The sequence below is a fragment of the Neomonachus schauinslandi genome, chromosome 5 (genome assembly GCF_002201575.2).
Source record: "Neomonachus schauinslandi chromosome 5, ASM220157v2, whole genome shotgun sequence".
Lineage (NCBI taxonomy): Eukaryota > Metazoa > Chordata > Mammalia > Carnivora > Phocidae > Neomonachus > Neomonachus schauinslandi.
In genome coordinates, this window is record NC_058407.1 from 150,754,674 (window position 1) to 150,781,101 (window position 26,428).

At 48.4% G+C, this 26,428-nt stretch overlaps 1 protein-coding gene across 1 annotated transcript in view; it reads left to right on the forward strand.

Moving 5' to 3' along the window:
* XYLT1 (xylosyltransferase 1) overlaps positions 1–26,428 on the forward strand; it is a 127,531-nt gene that overhangs the window by 75,934 nt on the left and 25,169 nt on the right. The window contains exons 5-6 of the mRNA XM_021698027.1: positions 10,829–10,909; positions 25,091–25,307. Of these exons, the coding sequence (XP_021553702.1) occupies positions 10,829–10,909; positions 25,091–25,307 (298 nt within the window). The remainder of the gene's footprint in view (positions 1–10,828; positions 10,910–25,090; positions 25,308–26,428) is intronic.

Genomic DNA, 26,428 nt, shown 5'->3' on the forward strand with positions numbered 1-26,428 from the left:
AAGGAAATGTAATTCACAGCCCCGACGGTAAGACGGCTCATACCTACCCTAAACCTTAAGCACACACCTCTGCTAAGTGCTCAGCCGACATGCTGAATGAACATCGTTCTCTTTATCTTCAAGACCACTCTACAGAATGTGTTCCGTCATGATGCCCATTGCTCAGAAGGCAAGAGGGCTGTTCCACGAGGGTGTTCCTGCCCAGGGTCAGGCCGTCTAGTGAGCACAGAGCTCAGCCTGTCCTGCTACAGAGTGGTGGTCGTATGCTATCCTCTGCCCTCCCCACCCCCGCAAAATTGGAATCTGAATTGGTCATCTTCCTTCATCATGTTTGAACTTTTATTGTTAAGCTACTAAACCTTTTACTCCCAGTTGAAACTTGACCCAGCGTGGAAAGTAGGTGACGGTGCCTCCTCTCTGGCGAAATCTCAAGTGAGCCATCCTGAGGTCCCACTGTGTTAGTGGAAAGTAGTGCTGCCGCCAGGCACAGTTTGAGAACCGCTGATCTACAGGCTAAATTCTCTCTTAGAACATGTCGCAAGTTTTCTGTCTCTAAGAACTGACACATTACTACCTCAGAGCCTATGTCCTCTGTTTAAACAGCCTGATGTCTTGTATAATTTCTCATCAACCCTCTGAAATAAACAGGCTTGGAATCTGCAGGGGAAAAAAATATACTACATGCAGTATGTCCTCATCCTCTAGTCTCTCGAGCCAAGGCTCTGTGTCCCCTTGAGGTTTGCAGAGGTGGCTACGGCTTTGTTTTTCCATAGCAGAGTGTGTGGCTTCTCTTTTGCGTTCCAATGCATTTTGACCTTGTTCCAGCCCAGACAGACTAGTGAACCTGGCAGGCTGCCCAAGGTGATCGGCGACAGTCCTCTGTCCTTTGAGCTCAGGCCCGCCCTGGGGCCAAAATTGGAACCAACCTGACCCTGAAGTTCTAGGGGATGGAGATCTTCGTAACATCCTACTCCCTGCAGAATATAGAACCTAGTCCGGGAGAAGTAAAAATAATTAGGACAGCAGTAGGAACAATAGCTACTATCCTAGCATTCTGTGGGCTAGGTTGCCCAGTCTCTCTGTTGCTTTCCTCTGCCCACCATTCATCATCCCGCTCCTATTACCAGCATCCAGCATCCGTATCAGCCTGGACTTTTCAGTTGCAGGCAACAATGAATATCCTCTCACTTCATTTAATCCTTACAGCAACCCAGTGAAGTAGGCATTATCATCCTCAGTTTTAAAGATGAGGAAAATGAGCTTCAAATGGCAGAAATCACCTGTCCGAGGCCACACAGCTAGTAAGTGGTAGAACCAGGACTTGAACCTACCACTTTCTGGTCTCAGGTCTCATTACTTTAATCCCTCCACATACCGATATGTTTATTGTTGGTGCATTAGGGACACCCATCTGGTGAAACTGGAATAGATACATTATTACTGTAGGTCCAAAGCCGTCCTTTGCACAAACCCAGGGGAGTATGGAATAGTGAAAAAAAAAAAATCTCTTCTCAGCCTTACACACTGAGGGAAAGATGAGCTTATCAATATGGTTCAGTTCAGTTTAGTGCCCATTTATACTCCCGCCTGTTCAGTTGAACTGACACTTGGCCGGTTCTTATGAAGACGAGCAGGAGCTGAATAGGCAAAGGTAAAGGAAGGGTAGTCCCCATCGTAGGGAACAAAGGCCCTCCTGGAATGCAGCACACGCGGGCTCAGCAGTTTCTATGAGCCACTCAGAAATGAGCAAGGGGACTGGGAAAGAGAATGAGGCACCAAGCTGCTAGAACTATGTTTCAGGCCTGTGTCGGACACTGGGGAAATAGAGATGAATCAGACAAGTTTCCTGTCCTGGGGTAGCTTACAGACAAGGGACTTGAACATACATAACTTAGAGGAGTGCTAGGCACGCAGGCATGTAGGATGAAAGGATGGAGGTGTGGCAGGTGGTGGGCATGCCTTTCCTCTGGCATTTCTAAGCAACGGGTATGGGAACTTCCTGCTGAGCACTTCCATATACTGAGCACCAGCCATAGGCCGGGCACTGTGGGTGCCATTCCCGCAACACACAGCTCAGATACCATTTTTATCCCCATTTTGCAGATTAGAAAACAAAGGCTCAGCCAGCTCCAGGAACTTGCTCAACATCAAAAAGAAACAAAGTGGCAAAGATCAGGGAGAAATCTCTGAAGGCAGCTCTCATTGTAGCAAAGATGTGGATTTCTCGCTTACATCACCTCTGCTTTTAAGATTCAATCTTTGTCATCCACAGCGGGCCTCCTCTTGCCCCCCCCCCCAAAAAAAACAAATCAAATAACTGACTGTAATCAGTCATTGTAAGGGGATGCGGAATTTGGTTAGCCAAATGTTCTGCTCATTTGAGATGTCTAGTGGCATCTGAGGACAACCAGATTTCAGAAAATTAAAATACAATCAGATAGACTCCACGCGCGCGCACGCGTTTACACATACAAGGCTGAATGGCAATGCAGCTCCCCATTCATGATTGCAGCAGTGTCCCAGGATCAGGCATGGCCTCGGGTGCTGATGCTTATCAGTTACCTTTCCATTACAGCTGTCTGCAGGAAGGGCTGACATTAATGTTAAGAGTTCCTGCTGATGGAGCTTCAGATAACCTGCCTCTTAGAATGGCTTATGTATGTCCCAAATGAAAAATGTGTGTCTTCCAAGTGCTCTGTGAAAGCGTTGAGGCTTTGAGAAGTGGTTTGCCAGTTCCCACAAACGCCATGAGCGTGTTTTAATTCTGCATCATTTTCGCCAGTAACAAAAAGATAAATCCAATCAAAAGTGATTGAGTTTTATTAGCCAGGTGGTTGTCTAGTTTTGCCTGCTTGCCTGCCTGTGTGGAGGAGAAGAGCTGCTCCCCGGTGTCTCCAGGAGGCTCTGTGCTCTATCTCACCTGGCACGTCACCCCATATCCCAAGAATCTACCTATTTGTCTGCCTTCCCCGCCATTTCGTGTGCTTCTAGGGGACAGGGATCATAACTGCCTTATCCACTGCTGTTTCAGGTACCTGGCACCTGCCCTATCAGAGAGGTAAGAAACCATGCTTCCGGGAGAGCAAAGTTTTGGAGTTTTCCAGGTCACAGTTATGAGGAAGCACAGAATATTTAGAAAACTTCAAATAACCTCAAAGACTGGGCAGGCAAGCCAGCTCGCAAACCACTTTGTACACCTTGCTAAGGAGTTAGGACGTTGTCCTGCATGCGATGAAGAGCCACTGAAGGGTATTAAATGGAGAGGAAATATGATCAGACTTATGTTCTAGAAAGATCCTGTGACTGCTTTCCAGAGGATGGCTTAGAGTGGAATCCGAAAGCTGGGGCAGCATTTTATCCAGATCACTTCTCCTTGGGTGCCCAACTGTGGCTGTAATTTTGTCCATGGGGTCCAGGGAGAACTACAGTATCTAGCTTTTTCCATACATTTTCTCCTGTATCTCAAGAAAACTGGTCTCGCTGTAAGGTTTGGCTGTATTCAAATCAGGGACTCCCCCTCTCTTGTCTCCAAAGCTTTTTTTGCTCTTGACTCTTCTTCAGAGAACCGTGAACTTGACCTTTCTTGTTCTGGAATTCTGGCCTTCCAGAGAGATGTGCTAGCAGACAAGAAGACTTCCATAAGGTCCAAGCATAACCTGCTTGGAGGGTGGCCAACGGAGCAATGGCAGGGTCTCCCCCCACTGCCCCCCAACACACACACCCAAAAAGAAATAAGCCACATGGAAAAATGGGTGTGAATCCATTTGTGAGCTAGAATGGGGCAAGAGGAAATCCAGTGGCCAGGGCTCAGATTTTAGACGAGCAGAGCAGACGGTCCCCAGACCCAGGACAGGAGGCTTTGTCTGTGTCACCTCCTGATGTGCAGCCCGTGTTCAAGGACTGTCCCCTCGAACGGAAGTAGGAGGCCTCAGAAAGTGGCTGTCATTTCCGGCACTTGTTTTGTGGCTCTCGTTCTAAAGAAACGGAGCGGACTCCTAAAGCTGATGGGCCATGAGGAGAGCAGGATTGCAGAGCCCGGGCTGTGGGCCTGGAGTGCCCAGGTCTGAGTCCATACTCCACCTCCCCGACAAGACGTTGCCAAGCCCTTAAATCTCTTTGTGTCCCACTTTATTCATGCATCAACTTGATGGGGTAGTTGTTGGATGAAAGAGGGAGGGGCACTTAACCCTCTGTAGGCAACTCGGGCAAGGTTCCTGTGATTGTTACTGTTTTCTCCTGCCCTGGGCTTCATGGCCCCACATCCCCCCCAGTTCAAAGATACAGGGAGGAGCATTTCTGGTAGAGAGGAAAGGAGGTGGGCAAAGCACGGATAGACAAGGGAATGATGGAGCCCCTCCCGCAGGGCAGGCAATGTGCTGGGCCCTGCACCCACACGCCCTGCACACCAGTGATCCGCTTGGATATTTGTTAAGCATGCTGTGAGTCTTTGCTGAACACCCACCACGTATCAGGTCCTGAAGGAACAGAACAGAATGATACCCAATGCCTGTTCATCTCACAACTATAACCAGGCCCTGAAGAGTGTTGTCCAAGGTGCCCATGTTGAAAATCCCTGTGCTATTAACAGACAGATGGGCACCAGCTGCAGCAGCTGCCCTGGGCACTGGATAGTTCTGGGCAAACCCCCCCCCCCCCCCCCCTCCACACACACACACACACACACACACACACACACTCCTTGCTGCTTGACAGAGGCTCATTTGCGTCCCACTGGTTGTTGCTACCGTAGGGAAGCCAGAAGGGCCCTGCCAGGCCTGGCCAGCCTGCCCAAGAAGCCCACCGGCCTCCCCAGGACAGCCACCCCCCCATCATTTTGCAATTTCCTTCTCCCTCCCCACACCACTGGGAGCCAGCCGGGGCAGGGCTGCGAGCCCCACCCTTGACTCTGGGAGTAGCCTCAGTCTGTGCAGTATGTCTTCCTAAAAGCAGAGAGACTGACAAGTGCCTTTTGCATAAACACTTCCACATCTGGGAGTTTAATCCTACGGAAATCTATCCTACTCAAATATGGAAAGATAAATGTGCAAGGATGCGAGGCTCATAGGCATAGTATCTGTAAGTGGGGGGGGTGCAAACACCCTAAATGTCCATCACTAGGGGATTGTCTGTGTCCATTCCATAGGATTCCGTGTAGCCGTTAGAAGGATGAAGTCTACTTGTATGTGCTGATTAGACAGACGCGCAGGATAGATCAGTGCATGAAAAAGCCATGGACATACACGTTCCCATTTATGTAATAAAAATGAATGTGAGTAGTAGAGCATCTGCTTCATAGGGTTGTCACGAGGACTGACTGGGTTAACATACAGAGTGCGGAGGAGAGGAGCCCCCATCGTAGGCCCTCGAGTGTTAGATGCTCTTGTTACTCTCGTTCTTGCTCCTCTCTGTCTTGCTGTGGACAAAGCTGGGGAACGCTAATTTTAGAAGCACAGGAAAGGGTTACATTTGGCGTTCCCCACCCCCCATGGTTTTCTGTACTCTTGGGCTCCTCATAAAAGGACGTAGTATGGGATGTCTGGGTGGCTCAGTCGGTTAAGCGTCTGCTTTCAGCTCAGGTTATGATCCTGGGGTCCTGGGATCGAGCCCCGCATCGGGCTCCCCGCTCAGCAGCGGGTCTGCTTCTCCCTCTCCCACTGTTTATGCTGCGCTCTCACTAGCTCTCTGTCAAATAATTTTTTTTTAAATCTTTTAAAAAATTTTTTAAAAAAGGATAGAGTATGACATTTCTCCTGTGGTCCCACAGACCCAGATGCCACCAGCTCAGGTTGGTTTTCCCAGGACCATCTGATTTTAAAACTAAAACATCTGTGTCCTGGACACCCAACCAGGACGGTTGACCACCCTCCATACGCCCCTGGTGGCCCAGGTGCTTTAGGAGGTACACAGACACGTAGTCATTATTGTTTCTCATGTGAAACTGGAAAAAAACATATAAATCGTGTATCAGAATGACTCAGCCTCAAAAGGAAATTTCTGACACTTTCTATGACATGGATTGTACCTCGAGAACATGACAAAAAGACAAATATGGGATGGGTCCCATTTGCATGAGGTTCCTGGAGTTTGACTCCTCTATGAACTTGTTCACAGAGACGGGATGTAGAATGCTGGTTCCCAGGGGCTGGGAGCAATGGGGACATGGGGAGCTCTTGTTTCCAGGTTTCAGAGATTGAGTTTCAGAAGATGAAAAGCATTCCAGAGATAGATGGTGGTGATGCTTGCAGAACAGTATGAATGTACTTCATACGCCTGAACTGTACACTTAAAAATGGTTAAGATGGCAAATTTTATGTTCTGTGTATTTTACCACATTTAAGACTGGGGAAAAAGTACATCAGATACTACAAATATTGTTGCCCAGGGTAGAGCTAAAGTACTGTTTAAATGGGACGTACCTATAAGACAACTGTGCAGATGAGACGCTAGGGGGAAGAAGCTGGGGAAATTCAGTATATCCTGCGCTCAGATGGCAAGTGCCTCCAAACACACCACCCCTGGCTTGCCCAGTGCCACAGTCCTCTGTCTGCTGCCACTCATACACGTGTCTGCTCCTGACGTGGCCCATGCACTGCATCCACGAGAGCTCAATCTGGGGCCCTCTGGGGTTTGCACGTACCCGGCAGCGTCGGGGGTCGGAAGTCCTGAATCCTGACATTCACAAAAACTCTTACGCTTCACTTTTTGCCTTAGCAGTGCTCTCGAGCCTCTGCCAGATTCTTCCCAGCATCCTATATCAGACAGGGGGTTCTGGACCACAGCGTGGGGGGCAGGAGGGATGTAGAGTAGTTCAGTTGGTTCTGTGCGTGCTTTCTCCAACCGGAGGCTGGGCCGGCCCCGTCCGCTCCGCACGCTGCCCCCTGGAAGGACCTGAGCTGAACCATGCCCCCTCATCCTATGCATCCTCATGCCCAGAGCCACGACGCATCTTAGACACACACAATGCTGAGGTGGCCCTCTGGGAGCCATCCTAATGCTGACACCAGCTGGAAGAATGGGGGCAAGTCCCTTCTATGGGGCATTTCCCCAACCATGCTCTGCAGGGACATCCCCTGGGTTTTACGCACAGAAAGCTTTCCAAGTTCAAATCTGGTTGCGTCATTATACTCCTGTCTCCAGCTTGAAATGTCTTCAGCTTCTGATATTCAGGATGGTAATAATACCATGAAATAACAGCTAACATTTATCAAGGGCTTACTGTATGCCTGGTGATACTGCCCAGGTCTTACGTGCGTTACTCTATTGAATAATCCCAACACCTGAGGCTTACCGAGATGAAAGTAACTGGCTGCAAGTCCAGGCTTTCAGGAACAGGCCTTGGGGAGAAGATGAAGAAGGAAAGAGGAAGAGAATTAACTACCATATTCATGCCTCACTAAAAGCAGCGCCTCTTAAACTTTAAAGGGCACGCTCATCCCCTGGGAATCTCGTTAGAGAGCCAGTTTTGACTTAGTAGGTCTTGGGCGGAGCCTGAGATGCTGCATTTCTAAGAGCAGCAGGCTAGTGCTGTTCATCCAAAGATCAGGCTCTGAATGGGGAGGCGTCGGAGCACTTCCACCTGGGATGGAGCTCCTTCATTCATTTGTTCCCTCATTCATTCATTCCCTCATTCAGTTGTGGAAGTGGTCTTGTAGCGAGGGGCATGATGGGCTTTGACATTTGGAACCAGGTTCTGATCACTAAGCAGTGGCTTCTCTGAGCCTCAGTTGCCCATCTGCAAAATGGGAATGAAACTCATATCTCAGAGAGCTTTGTGAATATTCAAATGCAATAAAATGTGGCAAAAGTCTGCCCCAGGGTCTCGGGCACGGTGGGCATTTCATAAATGGTCATGGTTCGAGAGCTGTTTTTATCGGTTCTTTTGTTGATTGAGTCCAACGGAGATTTTCACACGGTTCCAATAAGTGTATTTATATGACAGCAAATTTATTGAAATAAATCCCTTCCTTATTAAATCATTTATTTTAACTTTTACTTGTTTGCATGTTTCCACAAAGACATCCCAGTGGCTCTGAAGGCTGCCAGTGATGGGCCCAGAGTCACTATCCTGAATACGAGGAATGGGCATGGACGAAGAAACGTGTCTTCTAATGATTTCCACGAAAGGTGGAAGGAAATTGTAGAGGCAGGCACAGGTGACGAGCTGCAGGAGCCACTTGGCAAATGACTCCACCAGAAGGGAGGAGTGAGAAGTGGATGTGGTGGGGAGAGAGGGAGAGAGAGAGGCTGGAACTGGGTAAAATGTCAGCAGATCGCAAACTCTTCATTATCCAAGGAGAACTAAAGATTATGTAGGCAATTATAGACAGGCCACCAAAAGCAACAATAGGAAAACGTGGGCCCCAGCCGCATTGCGTGTCCCCTTGAAGAAGGGCTGGGGAGATGGGCTCTGGCATGCTGATCAGGCTTTCTACTCTGAAGGAGAGGGAGGGGGCTGGGGGCTCCCATGGAGGGGGACGCAGGGGTCCCCTCGCCCTGCCAGTCCGGCCAAGCCAGGCACACAGCGCTTCGCTTTGAAAGGCAACCTTCCCCCCAGCTCCAGGCCTGGAATCCACAGCCCCCTCCCTGGGCACTTCCCCCCCCACCCCCCCCACCCCCGCCAAGATGTCATCTTTTGAGACGACTTCATGTGGAAGCATTGCTAAGTAAATTCGCTAAATGCCTATTCATCCCCGTCAGATGGGGACTCGGTGAAGCAGTAAATGTGAAAATGGCCCCAGCTCAGGGCCCTGAAAGGCGCTTTCTGGGGTTGCCAAATGGAGCTGCGGCCGCTGACCCTGGGAGCCCCCAGAGCCCTGGCCCGGCCCCTCCAATACTCCCCCTGAGGCCGCTGAGAGGCCCTATTTATTATTCCTGCTGCCAGGGACCCATTCAGAGGTTAACTTGTCCCCGTATTCATCAGGACGACAATAATGAACTGTCGCAGAGTGGCGAGGGGGTTGGTAAATAGGAACTGCTAAGACGCGGAGAGGGAATGGGCCTCCTTAAGGTTTGGAAAGAGACATCGCTTTCTTTTTTTTTTTTTTTTTGTATGGGCTGATCTCATTCCCACCTCTCCCGGCAACTTCAAGAGGGCCTGTGCCCACAGCTGCCCCATAACTTGGTCGGAGGCGCATAGGCTTTCCCTTGCAGCGTGCGGGCACGGTTGTCCACACAGGAGACGCACCATTTTGCAGACACGTGGGGTTCGCCTTTTGTCTGCATCCCTGGGATTCACTCCTGTGCGCACCCGCGGGGCTTGGCTTGCTGCGTGCGTAGCGGACGGACCTCTGTGCAGACACGGGGTTTCTCGGCCACCGCTAGAACGGGCTGGCCGTGAGTCGGGGTTTAGTTCAGGGGTAGGATGTTTTCACTGCAGCGCCTCTTAACCGCTTGGTGCCCCCTCCGCCGGAATTCTGAGGTGGTCACCATGAGTCATCCAATCACGGAACAGGGAGTTGCAGGGAAATGAAGGAGGGGTGCCGGGTGGGGGCCGCTCAGACCAGACGGTGGGGAGCTGGAAGGAGAGAGCACCTTGCATTTATTGCACACCTACTATATGCCCTTTCAGTGCACCCAGTTATCCGTTCGCTATGTAGGCACAGAGAGCCTGCTATCTGCTGGGGAGCCAGGGGAGTTCAGAGAAGCCCCCCCGCCCCCCGCCGCAAAGCCCCGAGGTTCAGTTACTCACCCTTGGACACACAGCTGGGTCAGGAGTGGAGCTGAGATCTGTCTCCAGACCCTTCTGCTTTGAGAGCCCAGGTATTGCTTTCTGAGGCACCCACCTGCCTCCCAAAGGTCGGTGGCCTCCATTCTGTGCCCAAGGACGGCCTTCCTTTCTGCCAACTCCGGCCTGTCTCCCACTTTGAAACAGTGGTTAACCCTTTCCTTCTGAAGTAAAAATCCAGCACCGTTTACCAATTTGGGTTTATTCAGCAGAAGAGACGACTGCATTTCGGGCAGATGGAGACCTGTGTGACTGCCTTTTAAAATACTGTCACAGCTGTATGCACAAGCCGATTAGCTGTGACTACACTGCGGGTTCCGAGATTGATGGCAATAAATTTGGGATAACAATGCTGGGAACGACGTCATCTGTTTGGCTCATGCTTCCTATTTTTCAAAGCTCGCTCAGTTGGTAGCCCAGTGGGTTTCAAGAACTTTGTATTCCTTCATCCAACAACAAGCTAATGTAGCTCCTACTGGGTGCCAGGGAGGAACAAGTCCCATGAGGCTCTGCCTTCATGGAGCTTACATCATAATGTCAGCAAATTTAACACTCGGTAATGGACACAGAGGGATGTGATAAAGGTGAAGGTGGGGGAGGGAGATGCTACTTTAGGTTGGGTGGCCAGAAAGGGCCTCTGTGAAGAGGTGACATTTGGAAGGAGATCCAGATGACGTAACAACAAGCCAGACCTGGAAAGAGACAAGGCAGAATTTCCCAGGCACAGCAGGTGCAAAGGCCCTGAGGTTGCTAAGTACCTGGCATTGTGCTGCACACTGATGACTTCATGTTTGCCAAGCCCAGTGCTGGGCACTAGAGATTCTATAGCCTTTTTTTTTTATTATGTTAATCACCATACATTACATCATTAGTTTTTGATGTAGTGTTCCATGATTCGTTGTTTGCGTATAACACCCGGTGCTCCATGCAGAACGTGGGCACTAGAGATTCTAAAACAGCTGGGGCACCATGCTTACCCTCAAAGAGTTCACAGACTATGGAACATGTAGGATACACACACACTCTAATAGTCCTTTTTAACGTAGGATGGTAAGTCCATGGTCTCTAGAGGACTCTGACCTTCCTCTTGGTTTGTTTCCACAGGACAAATGACCAGCTGGTGGCATTTCTCTCCCGATACCGAGATATGAATTTCCTGAAGTCACACGGCCGGGACAATGCAAGGTAGTACATCCTATCACCCCCCACCCTTGTGCAAGATGGAAATGAAAATCCAAGTGATCATTTGTGGCTTCCTTCCAGACTGGTTTGATGCAGCCAGAGAAAGTAGATAGTGGGAGAAAGGCATGGCTCACATGGACCTCTGCCCTTTTCACATAAGATCTGAATTGGTCTCTCACGTTAGCCAAGGACAGGAATAATAGTAAATGCGTCTCCTCGCGTGATAGCCCTTTACACCTTTTTTCCGAGCACTTTCCTGAGTCTGTTTATCTCATTACGCAACCCTTTGAGGAAAGTAGGGCAGGTGTGGCTAATCCCCACTTTATTGGTGGGAAGACTGAGGCCCATAGTTGAAGCGATGGCCTCAGTTCATCGGGTCAGTGACGTGGGGCCATCACTGGTCAGGCAGTCATTCAGCAAATATTTGCCCCATGCCAGACACGTGCCAGGCACCCTTCTAGAGGTGAACACGACAAAAATCCTCGTTCTCATGGAATTTACTTTGGAGGGAGAAAGAGTCTCTCGCCGGCATGGAGTTGAGCTCAAATATCCTGACTTCTAGCCCGTGCCCACGCCAGGGCCTCACTCTTGTCGCCCAAGACATGGGCAGGGGTTCGAGGCACCAGAAGCGCGATCTGAATCCATTGCACCTCACTCACCTAGAATGAGTGAGGCCAAACAGCTTTGAGCCGCATCTACATCTCTGGCCAGAGATCAGCTAGAAGGGATTCAGTCTCGAGCGCCCCCTGTAGGGGAGATCACAGGACCGGTCTCACCATCCTGAGGTTCGAACACCAGTAACAAAAACCCAGCCCCGGATCACTCTGACGTGCTGGAGGTTTTTTCCTAGCGCTGAACTCAGACCATAACCTGCCAGCACATGGGATAATTTGAGTGCCTTCCTGTGCTTTGTTTGGGCCTCGAGTTGGTTTTGTTTTGTTTTGCTTTAATTCAAGTGCTTCATTTGAAAATGAATAGCCGCATGTAAAAATAGCAATGTTTCCCAGGCACATTCAGATTTCAGCTCCTCTTAAACGACCCCGGTGTCCACTCACTCTGGGCCTGAGTTTTCTCACTGGAGGCTCTCCGCCGGGTCATACACGAAGCCTGCATCCTCCAGGTCACTGCGGGCCTCACCTGTCCCCCTTCCCTACCTAGCCCCCCACTGGCCTTTCGGTTTGCAATTGTGCTTCGGGTGTTCTCTGCCAGGGCTGACGGAGGCGTCGTTCTGGCTGGCTCTGGAACTCCGCTCACCCAGTTACCCACAGCACGGGAGGGGCAAAAAGCAAGCAGTGAGCTCCATCTCCCGAGCTCTCCAGATGTAAACCCAGAATCCTTCATTGTGTCATTTCCAAAATTCTAACTCTGATTTCATCCAGCTCTTGAAAGATTGTTCCTATCCTACTGACAGCCTGCATTTTTTTTTTTTTTTTTTTTACGTTTAGAAGGAGCCCGCCCCCCGCCAGCCCCTACTTGAGGATGCTCTGTAAATCAGCCCAGATGAGCATGTTCCAGCCACAAAGGGTAGAGAGGCCTGGGGCAGACATGGAAGAATTATAGCCCCTGGGCGTTGTGTTCCTAATAAGTGCCCCACTCCGCTGACCCTTTTCCTGAAGGATCTTCTTAGAGCCATTCAGTGCAAAATAAGAATTATTATCCCCATCTGTCAGGAGAAGCAAGGGGGTCTTTGGGAGTCCAAATGATTTTGCCAAGGTTACACAACTGGTAAGTGCTAGAATTTGAACCCAGTTCTCTGGCCCCAAAGCCCAGGTGGAGCAAGGCTGAGCTGAACAAGATTCCATGCAGGTGTTCGTTATCAAAACTGGTGGTGTCTAGGCCCTCAGGTAGGGAATGAAGACACTTCTTCCCCTCCCCTCCAGGTAACCTTGTAATAACACATTTGGTGCAAAGTCGCATCCCGAGAAAGGAGCCCACCGTAACTTGATAGACCTGGGTCTGAATTACATCCGCCCTAGTATAATTATGCCAGCCTAGTCAGTATTTATTCTCCCTCCACTATTTCCAGGCCCTGGGCTTGGGACCAGGGATGGCACAGAGGTTAAAATCACGGGCTTTGAGGTTGTACCTCCTGGATTAGAGTCCTGCTCTGTCATGTCTTAGCTGTGTTGAATTAGACGGGTGACTTAACCTCTCTGAGCCTGTTCGCTTACCTGTATGATGAAGATATGAATAGACCTACACCCACAGGGTTGAGAGGATTCAATGGATGCTGCATATAAAGCATCCAGCATATAGTAAAGGCCCTATGTGATGATGGTGAGGAGGAGGATGGTGATGCCATGGCCATGATAAGCAGAGGACGAAAATATTGCTGCTGGAAGAAATAGATAGTTGGTGTTTGGGCCAGAGTTGAGAGTCTGGATGTGTGGGTACATCCTGTCTAGCTGATATGCACCGGTAGTCGACAGGTAGTATCCAAATGGCACAGGATAAGATGAAGGTTCAGGCTAAGATGTGGCTCACACCTCCTCCCAAAACCCTAAAACCCAAGGCTCTCTGAACAGAAAAGCTCACAAGTTCCACTACCCATGAATGAGCCCTTGGCTGGTTTTCTCTCACTAAGATGAATGAAGGGCAGCAATTGAATATTCATTTCGTAGTAAAATGAGCCATCATCTGGCCCCCCCCCCCCCCCGTCAGCTGGGGCCTCACCTGCTGCATGAGCCAGCCTAGCCACGGCGCATCCTCTGTCATCCCCTCCACAGGGCACAGAGCGGCCATGGCTTAGCTCCAGTCCCGGCACGGGTGGTGTGTTACAAAGGACGCTTGGTGGCAGATGACAGAAACCCAGCTGAAACTAGGCTAAGCGAGTAAAGGAAGTTAATGGAAGGAGAACATTGGTGTCCGACTTCGGATAGGGCTGAATCAGGCCGTTCAGATGATATCATCAAGCCCAGACTCCGTTAGTTCTTGTCTTTTCCTTTTGTGTGTGGGTTTTGTTTTTTGTTCTGTTTTTTGTTTTTTGTTTTTTTTTTGGCTTTTGAATTATTTACTATTATTCCTGGAGCGGGTTAAGGAAAAATAAACACATCAAATAGCCAAGTAGTTCAATAGCAAGAATCTTTGTCTTTTTTAATTGGGGTGTAATTGACATAACATTAGATTAGCTCCAGGTGGAAGACATAACCATTCGTTATTTGCATACATTGCAAAATAATCACCATAAGTCTCGTTACCATCCGCCAGTGCGGAGTTACATTTTTTCCTTGTGATGAGAACGTCCCAGATCTACTCTCTTCGCCGCTTTCATATATACGATACAGTATTACTGACTGCACGTCATGTCCCCGGGACGGAGTTATTTTACAACTGGACATTTGTACTTTCTGACTACCTCCTCACCTTCTGTTAGTTCTCGTTTCCTTTGTGTTGGTTTGCTTTTTCTGGCTTCAGATGGCGACTCTTTGCACCTTACTAGCCTCGTTTTACAGATGAGGAAACAGAGACGTTAAGTAACTCGCTTAAGCCCACACAGGGCAGGGCTAGGACTCCAACCTGGGCGGGGGGAGTGGCCCCAGAGCCCAAGCTCATGACCCCTGCGTGATGCAGCCTGTCTGTGCTCTCGGCCTGCCTTCCTCCCATACGCTGGGCGACCTCGAGGCAGCCACTGCTTCTCTGGGCTTCATGTCCTCCCTTGGAAAAACGAAGGGGATGAACAAGATGGTCTCCCAAAGCCCTTCCCGTTCTGACGCTCTCTGCTCCTGGACCCACCCTTGTAAAAGACATTGAGAGAAAAACAAAGAGTTTGAAAGATCAAATAATGTGGGGAGGCCAGAGCACGCAGTGAGACACAAAATAGGCCACGGGGTGCCTCGGTTTTTAATTCCGCATGGTTCCTAATAGCAGTGTTGACCTTCTGTCCCCATCTCCAGCCCTTGGCAGCCAATTTGGATTCCCAGCTCCAGCTGCGAAGAGATGGCATAAAGGCAAACTAATATTTTAATAGCTGCCAAATTGGTCCTGACTGTTCCTGTAATTAAATGAAGGGGAGTGTTGTGTTCACCGTTTCTCCTTGCTTTCCTCCAAAAATTAAAGTAACCAGATACAGCAAAAGCCAGGCAGCACAGTTACTGTTTTCCCAGGGAGCCTCTGCAGGGCGAGCAGAAGCAGGTGCCCTAAAGTCCACTGTGAGTCTCAGTGGGCAGGTCCTAGCAGACGTCCCCCAGAACTCCTGGCTGCTTCTGCCCCAGGGCCCTGCAAGACATTTCCCAAATGTCTGCAGCCTGGGTGTGGGGGAGCCCCTGACAGGGGACAAAAGGGAAAATCCTTTCCATCAGCCTGAATAGGATTTGCTCTGGGACTTTTCCTGCCTCGGTCCATCTGAGCTCTCCGCCTGATCCGAGATCCCCAGGGTCCCCATGCTGAGCCCAGGGACGCAGTGGGGTGCGGGGCTAAGCACCTGCCCGCTGGAGGCTCGGTCCCTGTGTTGAAATGCCGCCTCTGTTTCCTCATCTTTATAACATTGGAACAGGGAGGTCGGGATTGTGGAGGACCAACCGACCCCGGGAAGGCCCCAAGCCAGGCGCTGTCCACTGTGTTGTCTCATTCCAACCTCATTTGGCAGGTGCTGCCCCCTCTTAGAGATGGGTACAACCGAAGCGTGGAGAGTTGTTTTCGTGGGCCCAAGGTTCCACGGCCACTGGGCAGCAGGGCTGGGATTGGAACCTGATTCACTCTGACTTTAAAGACCTGGGTGGTTGTTTTTGGTTGTTTTTTTTTTTTGGTTTTGATTTTGGTTTTTTTTTTTTGGTCACACCACGATTCGTGACTGCATCTGAGAGGACCTGCAGTTTTAGGTTCTTGGGAGGGATACAGATGAAAGAGCAAAATTCTAACTTTAAGCAGAAGCATTTTTTCAATGATTTGGAGAGGGAAGATTAGGTCCTTTCCCTGCTTTGCAGGGTCAGCATATCCCAACGTGTGTTCATGATCCAGCAGTGGTATGCGAGATGGTTTCGGGTAGCTCATTCACAAGCATACAGGGAAAGTTAGGTATGGATCGTAAGTGTATCAACAAACATATAATTGATTTCATGATTTTCATGGCTATTATGTTTAGAATAAGACTAAGTTTAAAAAAAATAGTTGAAGCTATTTTAAGCTGATTTAGAGAAAAATAATAAGGGAGCTTTCCTGTACGTGTTACATAAAGCACCTGGCACAGCAGGTAAGAATCCAGGCTTGGACTCTAGGCATGTGACCTTGACTGAGTTACATCAATCACCTGTATGTCCATTTCCTCATCTGGAAAATGAGAATGATGCTAATAAGACCAGCCTCGCGAGAGTCATTAAAAGAATTAAATGGGTTGACTATAGGGATAAACTCTTGGAACAGTTAGTTGTGCATATTAACTTGGTGAGGACGGTGGTCGTGATGATGATGGAGAAAAGTCATGAAAATGGAATACAAATGATTAACATTTGGAACACTTTCTACAATTCTTACAGAAACAATTAGCATTTGAAACGTAAGAAGGCTAGACCCCTAGGAAACTAGGAGGGGTCCTAGCCCCCAGGTCAGAAGTGACATCAGTCAGTTTCTTCCTATTCTCAGGTCCATACCCCACCTGTTTTAAGCAGCACCCCCCCCCCTTGGGCACCAGAATGGCAGCTAAGCAGCTTCAGCAGCTCCTTCTCTCTGACACTGAACTAATCTTCAGACCCAAAAGTCCCTTGATATATAAACAGGCAACTGTTTAGCCAAAAGTTGGCAAATCCATTGAGAGCCTGGCCAGGAACCTCCTCCAAGCAAATCTGCTCTCAGGAGGCCCTTTGGTGCCAACGTGCTTATCAAGAGATGGGCTCTCTCCCCAGCTATCTTGTAGCGCTATGATTGATGCAAGGAGATAATTAATACCTCATTTCCAATGAGGAGAGCAGATTGCATTTCCCTTTCACTTTTCTTCAACCCAGCCAGTGAGTTTATCACTGTTTGCATGTTCACTTTATTTAATCCAGTTATAGCAGCCACGTCAAAATAAAGCTTAGCATTGCACCAGCACCCACACAAAGCTGTGGACGCATCTCCTTTCTTGGCTTCCACGTGGGTTTTGAGGTCAGCTTGGGAACTTTTCTTTTTTCCAAAACAATACACATCCAAGATGGACAAAAGACTAGAAGAAAAGTGTGTTGATGGTGTCATCTCTGAGAGGTAGAGTTTGATTTTTACTTTTTTCTTTGCTTTTTCTATTTCAAGTCTTCTATGATGGAAACGTGCATTACGTTTATAAACAGAACCAAAGGCAGTAAACATTGTTTTTTAAAAATGTGTGGAAAATTGTGGCATACCAGTTAGCCCTCAGTGGACCTTTACATTCTTGGAAGTACAAGCTGATTGGGGGCCCCAGGCACCACGAAGACCATGGGCCACCAAGTCAAGTCTAGATCCCAGGATTTGGGCCTCTGACTCTACATCTCTTCTCACTTCTTCCCCTCCCCCCCCCACCCTTGGAGATCAAACCCAAGTCCTCTTTCTTCACACAAGGCAGTAGTGAGAGTCACATGGGAAGAGTTTCCTGGGGGCCAGGGACTGTCCTAAATGCTTTACAGAGATGACTTCTTTCAAGTCTCAAAACCAGCCCATAATGTAAATGCAGTCCTATTAGGGCCCATTTTCCAGATGGGGACACTGAGGCAAGGTAGGTTAAACAACACCCAGCTCATCAGTGGGGAAGCAGACCAGAACCCAGGAAGTCTAACCCTTGCGTCTGCACTCCTAGTCACTGTACTACACTCATTCCCTCAGAATGTTCATTGTGGAGCTTTCCACCACGTCCTGGTAGATGATACATTCCCTCCAGCAATGAGGTCAGAGTCAGCCTCGCCTGTGGTTGGCCTACTGGAGTGTGTCGGCAGAGCTGACCATGTCCCTGCAGCCTCACTCCAGGCACCTTGGCGTCTTTCCATTCATTGGGCTCTTGCACACGCTCTACCTGTCCCTTAGAAAACTCTTCCCCACAGCTCCTTAGATGACCAATTTCCTTCCCACCCTTCATAGGAAGCTTAAATGCCACCTCCTCAGTGAAGCCTTCCCCAACAATCTTCACTAATGACATCCCTGTCTCTTTCTCTGTCCCTGCCTCTGAGTTCTTTTGTAGAACACTTATCGCACACACCTAATTATATGTTAATGTGTTTTGTGTCTCTTTGTGTCTACTTACTTAGTTATTAGAGCAGGATTATAGCTGGGTGGCTGAGAGTGTGGAATCCAGAGCCTGACGGCTAGGGTTAGAATCACACGCTTGTCCCTAACCAGCTGTATGGCCTTGGGGAAATTACTTAGTGTCTCTGTTCCTTCATTTGTAAAATGAACCCTCATAGGGTTGTGGTGAAGACTAAATGAGAGAGTATGTATTAAGCGTGAAGAACAGAGTCTAGAAAGTGGCAAGACTCAATAAATGGTGGGTGTTATTATTTCTGTATTTTATCCCCCTGGAAGAGGGAAGAAGGGCAGGGATGATGTCCATCTTATTCACCGCCATATTCTCAGCACGCAGACCGAGAGTATCCAAGATGCTACCTAGAGTTGCCGAGTGAGTGAATACCCCAGGCCCCCTTGTTCTTCCAGATACTGCACAGGAGAGGCAAGACAGTTGACTCCAACCCAGGTCAGGAAGGGGCAACAACCCACCCTGGGCCTGAGAGAAAATGCCCAACAGGGCCCCTGTGGAGCTGCCGACTAGGTCCCAGTGAGCTGGATCCTTGCTGACTCGTAGCATGGGAAGATGATATATTAATGCTGCTTGGACGGAATTGGAAAGATGGGCCTGACGCTTGTCATTTCTACCACCACAACCATGGGCATTGTTTACTAAAATAATCTCAGGATGGGGTGCTTGCGTGGCTCAGTCATTTGGGCATCCAATTCTTGGTTTCGGCTCAGGTCACGATCTCAGGGTCATGGGATCAAGCCCCACATCACGTTCCATGCTCAGTGGGGTGTCTGCTTGAGATTCTCTCCCTCTGCCCCGCCCCAAATAAAAATAAATAAATCTTCAAAATCTCAGGAGATGAAATTCATCAGGAGGCTTTGGGCTTCTGTCCTTGGTGCTGAAGCATCGTCGCTTTTCAGGACCTAGAGGTGTCTTCTTAGCTCTGGAGGTGCCCTACTCATGCCTGTCTACCAAATTGCAGGAGAGAGAACAGGAAAGATGGAAATTTTAAGTTTGTAGCTTGATGAAGGAAAAATATTAAGCATCTTGGTGAACATTTATGGAGCGCTGTGGGTTTTCATGCTTTGTTCCATGGCTTTATTTCTTAACTAAAATGCTTAGGTTGTACTTATGCTAAAGGGAGTAATCTGGATTCAGTGACAGATCACTGGGCAGGAAAGAGAAGAAGGGGAGATTTTATTTCTAGGCTATGTGACTTTGGATGACTTTGAATCATACATCCTCTCAGTGTGTTGTTTTTTTTTTTTTTTTCAATCTATAGAGTTAATTATATTAGCTGATTGCTAAGATTCCTTCTTACTCAAACATGCTGTAAAATCTGAGGGGCAGAGTTCTTCCTTTTTGAACTCATTATAGGACAAGACAGTTCTGGAATAATTCCACACTCAATGAATATGCCGAGACTGTAGCCAGGGAATTAACTGAATTGAGAGACTTCATTGTCTGCCTTTTCTGAGATCAGTTTCAAAGGCTACAGCAGCTTTCTTAACTGACCTTTCCACACACGGATGAGAATCAGGACCCCTGTCCCCTTCCCTCCAATTTTCTTTGATGCTAAACTGAGTAGAGCTTGGTCCCTGTGACATTTCAGTAGAATCATATTTAGTTATGACTTTGTTCCATGTTGTGCCAATAGAGAAAGTCTCTGGAAGGCAAACCGCCCATCCCTGAAATCCTAGGAGGTAAAACCGAAGGCAGGTGATTCCATGTTTGCCCTTAAGTAGTCTGTTCTGAAGACAGAAGGTCTTGTGAGGTCTGGCTCTTCCAAGACCAACAATGAGTCTTTTTCTCTCGGATTTCAGATTTCTGCACAGTGTCTTTTTGAGGTAGAAGTTCTCAGATCCTCTGTTTGGATCTTTTTGCAAGGACCCTGACAAATCAGGACAGAAGAAGAACACAGAGTAGTTAAGAGCTTGCATGGGATTCATCCAGACCTGGTTTCGAGTCCAGGACCACTAGCTGTGTGACTTTAGAGAATGCACTTTACCTTCTTGTGATTCAGTTCCTTCGTCTGTCGAGTGTGTATTAGAAGAATCAGATACCTGGTTAACTAAGGGCTGCTACTTCCTGATTGAACAACCGGCATGGCTGTTAGCTGTTACTCTTCCTTTTATTCATTGGCTCAGTAAATATTTATTGAGCACCAGCTGTATGCGAGGTACTATTATAGGTACTAAGGATACAGCCATGAACAAAAATAAGCCAAAAAAAAAAAAACCCTCTGCCCTCTTGGGCTTACATCCAGTAAGGAGACAGTAAACTAAATAAATACCTTGTATATGGTAATGCAAAGTTTTAAATGCTATGAAGAAAAGCAAAGCACAAAAGGGTGGTCAGGAACATGAGGGATTGTGGAAGGTGCTGCCACTTTGTAAGAAGGGACTGACACCTGGGTCGGTCCATGGCTAGGATGAACGGTGCTTCCTGAACACTTAGCAAGAACCTTCGTAAACCTCACCTGTTACACCTTCACAGCTGATTCAGGGGGTTGTCAGCACAGCTGTGATGGAGCTGATCCTATAGATGAGCAAACTGGCATTCAGAGAGCCCAGGCAACCCCACAGCTCACCATCTGTGAAAGCAGAGACAGCCTTAGTACCCAGATGCCCTCGCGTCTCTTCTCTCATTCCACCTGTTGCCCCTGTTGCCTCCACATAAGCAAGTCATCTGGAGATGAAACTAGAGAGAGGGGAGTGTCATTGGTCACCCTCTGTATATTGGGCCCAGTCTGCACGCCACCCCTCAGGTGACAGCACCACGCATCCTTGGCTGCTGACCGACATTTGTGAACAGCCACACCCAGCTGTTGGCCGATTTACCTTGATTTCCAGCCATTCCCTTTGCAAGTGATGGCAAATGCCCAGGGCAGAAAACAAAATGCAGATCCCTGCCCAAGCAGCTGATTCCTTTCCCTTGCTAGAAACCCAGACTCTGGGCCTCGGGCCACCTCCTCCCTAGTCCAGACCCCCTCTCAACCCTGGAACTGAGAGCTGGGGGATTGTTTGTCTCTGTTGACTCATAATTAACCAAAGAATGAATTTGCAGCTTATCACTTTTCAAATGCAGTAAATATAGCTACCAATCTCCCACCCCATGAATATTTCATTTTGGAGATTACTGCATAAATGTTGTATTTGGATATTATGGTCTGGGACGTCACATTAAAATTGCAAGACGATGCTATTCTCCCATAATGGAACACGAAATGTGGAAAGAAAACTTGTGCATGTCCTCACACCTGTATTTCTTTTCTTTCTCTCTCTGGGTTAGTCTTGGTTACCATGTAAGTTCTGCTGTAAGTTACCTAAAATTTAAAGTCTTAAGCATGGTTAAGTGTCTGTGATTGGACATTATTATATAATTAGCACCAGTCAGAGCTGAGGTAGGATTTTCTTTTCTTAAACTCAGGGGCTTCCTTTAATGGACGGGTTTTAGAGCTCAGTTTTGTATCCGTGGAATGGTACGGGAAGTATACTGAAAAACCTGCAACACGTCATTCCCAGAGAGAACATGGTTTTGTGAACAGCTTGGATTTTACCCTTGGAAACCTGTGTTAGGGAAAGAACAAGACTAGGGTCTTTGGATATCTGGGTCTTCTGGTTGGCTTGTGTCTTCTGTGTATCCTCAGAAGAGTCATCAGCCTTCTCTGGGATCCCATGTATCTGGCTGGAATTCCTGCCCCACACTCTCTTCGTGGGTAGAACAGAGTGACTTAGAGAGTGTCACAACCGGAAAATGCCCAACAGTTACCTAACCCATGGTTATTATGGCTGGTGGCCCATGAGCTGGAGTCAGGCTAGGGATCTGTTTTATGTAGCCAGAAATACCTTTTTTTTTTTTTTTAAGGAGTTTGAGTGCTTTTCAAAAAATGCTTTCTCTCCTTCTTTGCTGTGACTCCACCTACCCTATTGTCTTATACCCAGCCTGCTTCCCACGCTTCCACTATCCGTCTGACCCCTGTAGGCATTTGAGGTTGCGATCCAGACCTAGCCCAACTTTATCATTTTACCAAGGGAGAAGCCAAGACTCAAGGACATCACTTCCCAAAGTCAGCTGGTTACTGGCAGAGCTGCACCACAGCATAGATGAAAAGTGCTTTTCAGCAGAACTCAGCCTATTCACCATCATCAATGTTTTGATGACACTGTTAACCATTTGTGTTAAGAACTCAGTGTATTACATCATCATGCTCAAAGGGTGACCAGTGTCTAGGGGCAGGTCCCCCACTTATGCAGAAAAAAGAACTGGCGATATGGATTCATTAGTGAGGTTTCACACGGTTCCCTCCAGTGGATGTTAGTGGATTGGGGGAGGCTCAAGGGGAGGGAGTCTCTGTAGAATTCAGCATGTCCAGCACAGTGAAAGGGACTCCAGCTTTTGTAACCTGCAGTGTGGCCATCACAGTAGACCTCTCCTGAGGGGCGCCTGGGTGGCTCAGTTGGTTAGGTGTCCAACTCTTAATTTCTCCTCAGGCCATGATCTCAAGGGCATGAGATCAGGCCCCACGTCGGTCTCCACGCTCAGCATGGAGTCTGCTTGGGATTCTCTCTCTCTCCCTCTCCCTTTGCTCCTCCCCCTGCTTGCTGTCTCTCTCAAATAAATAAGGTCTTAAAAAAAAAATAGACCTTTCCTGAATCACTGCCTTGCGCTGTCCTAGGAACTGGGAGAAAAGCGGAAAGGAGGAATCCAAGGTCAGTTCTAATGAGAGCCGCGTCTACCTGGGGGGAGACTGGTAACTCTAATCCGAAGCCAGTGATGACATCTGCCATGGAGGTGCAAAGACCTGTAGACACATGACGAGGGAGGTGGACTGGCTTAGTGGAAGAGGGGTATTTACGTGCCACAGCCATGGTTACCTGCTCTGTCTGGGGCCTGAGAACATTCACATCCATCCTGGTAGGGATAAGAGTTTAAATTGTTGAGGAATGTATGAGGATTTTTGCAACTGCAAGTGGCAGAATCTCCTCTCCAAATGCCCTAAGCACACTACTGATGAGCCTGGTGGTGAGTCACGCATGGTGGGATCCAGGATCTCAAGCAAAGTCACCGAGACTTAACCGCCCCCCCGTCCTTCTCCCCCTTTCCCTCCCTCTCTGCCTCCCTCTCTCTTTTGCTCTCCCTCCCTCTCCCCTTCCCTCCCTCCCTCTCCCTTCTGTGTTACCTGTACTGTCAAACAGCTTCTATATTTGTGGCGACAGGATGGCTGTTAGCAGCTCTAGGCTGACATTCTCCCAGCAAAAACACCATAGAAGAGCCTCCTTCCTGGTAGATGCAGCAAAAATCCAGGGCCCGATCTCAGACTTAACCTTGAGTTACTCACCCGTCCCTGAACCAGTTATCCAGCGGGGCAGATGGAATACTCTCACTGACCAGCCTGGTCATGTGGCCACCCCTGGTGCTGGGTGTAGGGCACGAATCCAGGTCAACTGAGATTGAAGATAGGTGACCGTCCAAGGAACAGTCAAGGTGTGGTCCCAGAAAATTGAGGGGTGGATGCTGGGTAGTCAAGAACACGGGATGAAGCCTTGAAAACATGCTGGGTGGAGGAAGCCAAATACAAAGAGGCCACATATTGTCTGATTGAATCTATGAAATGTCCAGAATAAGTAAATCCATAGATGCAGAAAGCAGATTGGTGGTTGCCAGAGGCCAGGGGCAGAGGGATGGAGCGAGTGACTGCTCATGGGTACAGGGTCTCCTTCGGGGGAGGGTGCTTAAATATTCTGAAACTACATAGGCAGCGACTGCGCAGCATCATGAACGTACAAATACCACTGAATTGTACACTTTAAAATAGTTGATCTTGCGTTGTATGAGCTGGAGAAGCGGCGAGATCCCTGGGTCAGGAGATGTCTAGACAGCAGGCTCCCAGAGAGAGAACTAGCTCCTGAGAGGCAGGAGCATCCTTCCTTCTGGTCCTTCCTGCCCCACACCAGGCCAGCACACTGCCTGGCACACAGTATGTGTGAAGTTCATCCTGCAAAGGACCTGACGGTTCGGGCCAGAAGGCTTGGTTCTAGTTCTACCCATAGCAGCCCTTTGATGTTTGATTTCTGCATCTACAAATTAGGAGCTGCCAATTCTGCTCAGCCTGCCTTGCAAATCCCAAATACACACACACACACACACACACACACCCCACATACACTAACGCAGGAGTTACTAATCTGGGGTTCATGGAGAGAATTCAAGGGTTCCATCACTTGGGCTGGGAAGAAAATTATTTTTGTTTCCACTAAACTCTCATTAAAATCCAGCTAAATAGAGGTAACACACCACAACAGTATTAGCAGTAACTGTTAGGAATCACAAATTTTCATATCACATTATGGTTGTGCATATACCTCTAAGTATCATTTACGCTCACCTCTTCTGCACAATTACAATAGTTATTAGACCTGCTGCAAGATCATGTTATCTGATGTGTTTAAAAAAAAAAAAAAGAAACACACATGATTATCATGAATTCAGTGTTTTTAAAAATCTTTTGTGATCCTGTATTTAATGTGTGAATCCAAAAGCACACAGATTATCAGATCGTAACTTTGGTGTTTTTAAAAAATACTTTGTAATCCTACATATTTTGAGGTGTGCCTTTAAGAGCATGATTCTGAGATGAGCATCCAGAGGCTGTATTCACCCAACTGCCAAGGCATTCGTGGCATGAAAAGGTGATTTCCAAAAGTTCTGCAAAGGAAGAAGAAGATGATCATTGCATTGTTCTTGTGCCGGGCAAATCCCCCTAAACACTCTAAGCTTCAGGGTCCTCCTCAGCTGTAAAATGGGCATAATGGCAATGCCCGCCTCATAGGGATATAGTGACCTGCCTCACTTCTGAAGATCAAGTGACAAACTATACACAGAGCCCCTCCCCAGCTCGATCCCTGGCATACAGTAAGTGCCCAGTACATGCTTTTATTGCCATGATTGTGCTATTTCATTTGGATTCTGTGCACCTTTGGGCTGAAGGGCGACTTTGTCTTTCCCAGGTTCATCCGAAAGCAGGGTCTGGACCGGCTCTTCCTGGAGTGTGACGCCCACATGTGGCGCCTCGGGGACCGGCGAATCCCGGAGGGCATTGCTGTGGATGGAGGCTCGGATTGGTTCCTGCTGAACCGGAAGTTTGTGGAGTATGTGACATTCTCCACAGATGATCTAGTGACCAAGATGAAGCAGTTTTACTCCTACACCCTGCTTCCTGCTGAGGTGAGTTTGTAGGAAAAAAGTCCCTGAGCAGGTTGGGAGCTGGCTCTAGCCTTTGGAGGAATATGGAAGCTGAATTTTTGCTGAAGGTTTGGCAAAGCGATGCTGGATCCAATACTTAGTCCTCCAGACATCCAGATGAAGGTGGAGAACTACATCAGCCACCAGGGTCCTTGCTGTCATAGCAAGCCCCCGGCCCCCCTCTAGTCTGCATGGAGGGTGTATGGCATAGACAGACACACAACTGCCACCAGCAGTCCACACGGCATCTTTGTGCAAAGTACAAAAGGCAGTCCTTCCTCAAGACACTTGGCTCCCATTGGTCATAAAAATCATCATGATATGCTGACCTTGTTAGAACAAGACACTTCACTGCCACTTTCCAGAAAATGTTTGTAAAAAAAAAAAAAAGAAAAAAATCTCTCATTCCTACCATGTTGATGTTGCCCCATTAGGGTTGTGCAGTGTGTAGCCTGCGCAACTGTATATGCTGGCTTTTTCAGGACACACCCACATCAACTTTTGACAGATCGTCCATGGTCACCAGTCCTGTAATACCCACTTTTTCAACATGAAGAGTACCTTTTCTGATTTTTTAATATTTGTCTATCATTCCCTGACAGACAGTAGTGTTGGCCTTATCATTCACAAATGGAAATTCCAGTGATCCCAAAGACAGAGAGCCAGGGCTTCTGCTGGACCTGCACTATCTCCCGTACTGACAGCCATTGGGATGACTCAGCATTTCCTGATGACTTTTAGAAGCATTTGAAAAGCTCCAGGGAGCCTGTCACCACTTTTCAGACTTCGGTGCAGGAAAGGTATCTTAGTTCAGACTGTTACAATGAGGTACAACAGAGTAGGTGGCTTATACACAACAAAAATTTACTTCTCACCGTTCTAAAGGTTGCAAGTCTGAGGTCAGGGTGCCAGGATGGTCGAGTTCCAGTGAGGGCCTGGTTCCGGGCTGCAGTCTGCATACCGACCGTTCATATGCCACAAGGGATGAGGGAGCTCTCTGGGGCCCCTCTTGTCAGGGCATGAGCCCCATTCATGAGGTTTCCACCCTCCTAGTCTAATCTCCTCCCAAAGGCCCTCACCTCCTAACACCGTCACATTGTGGG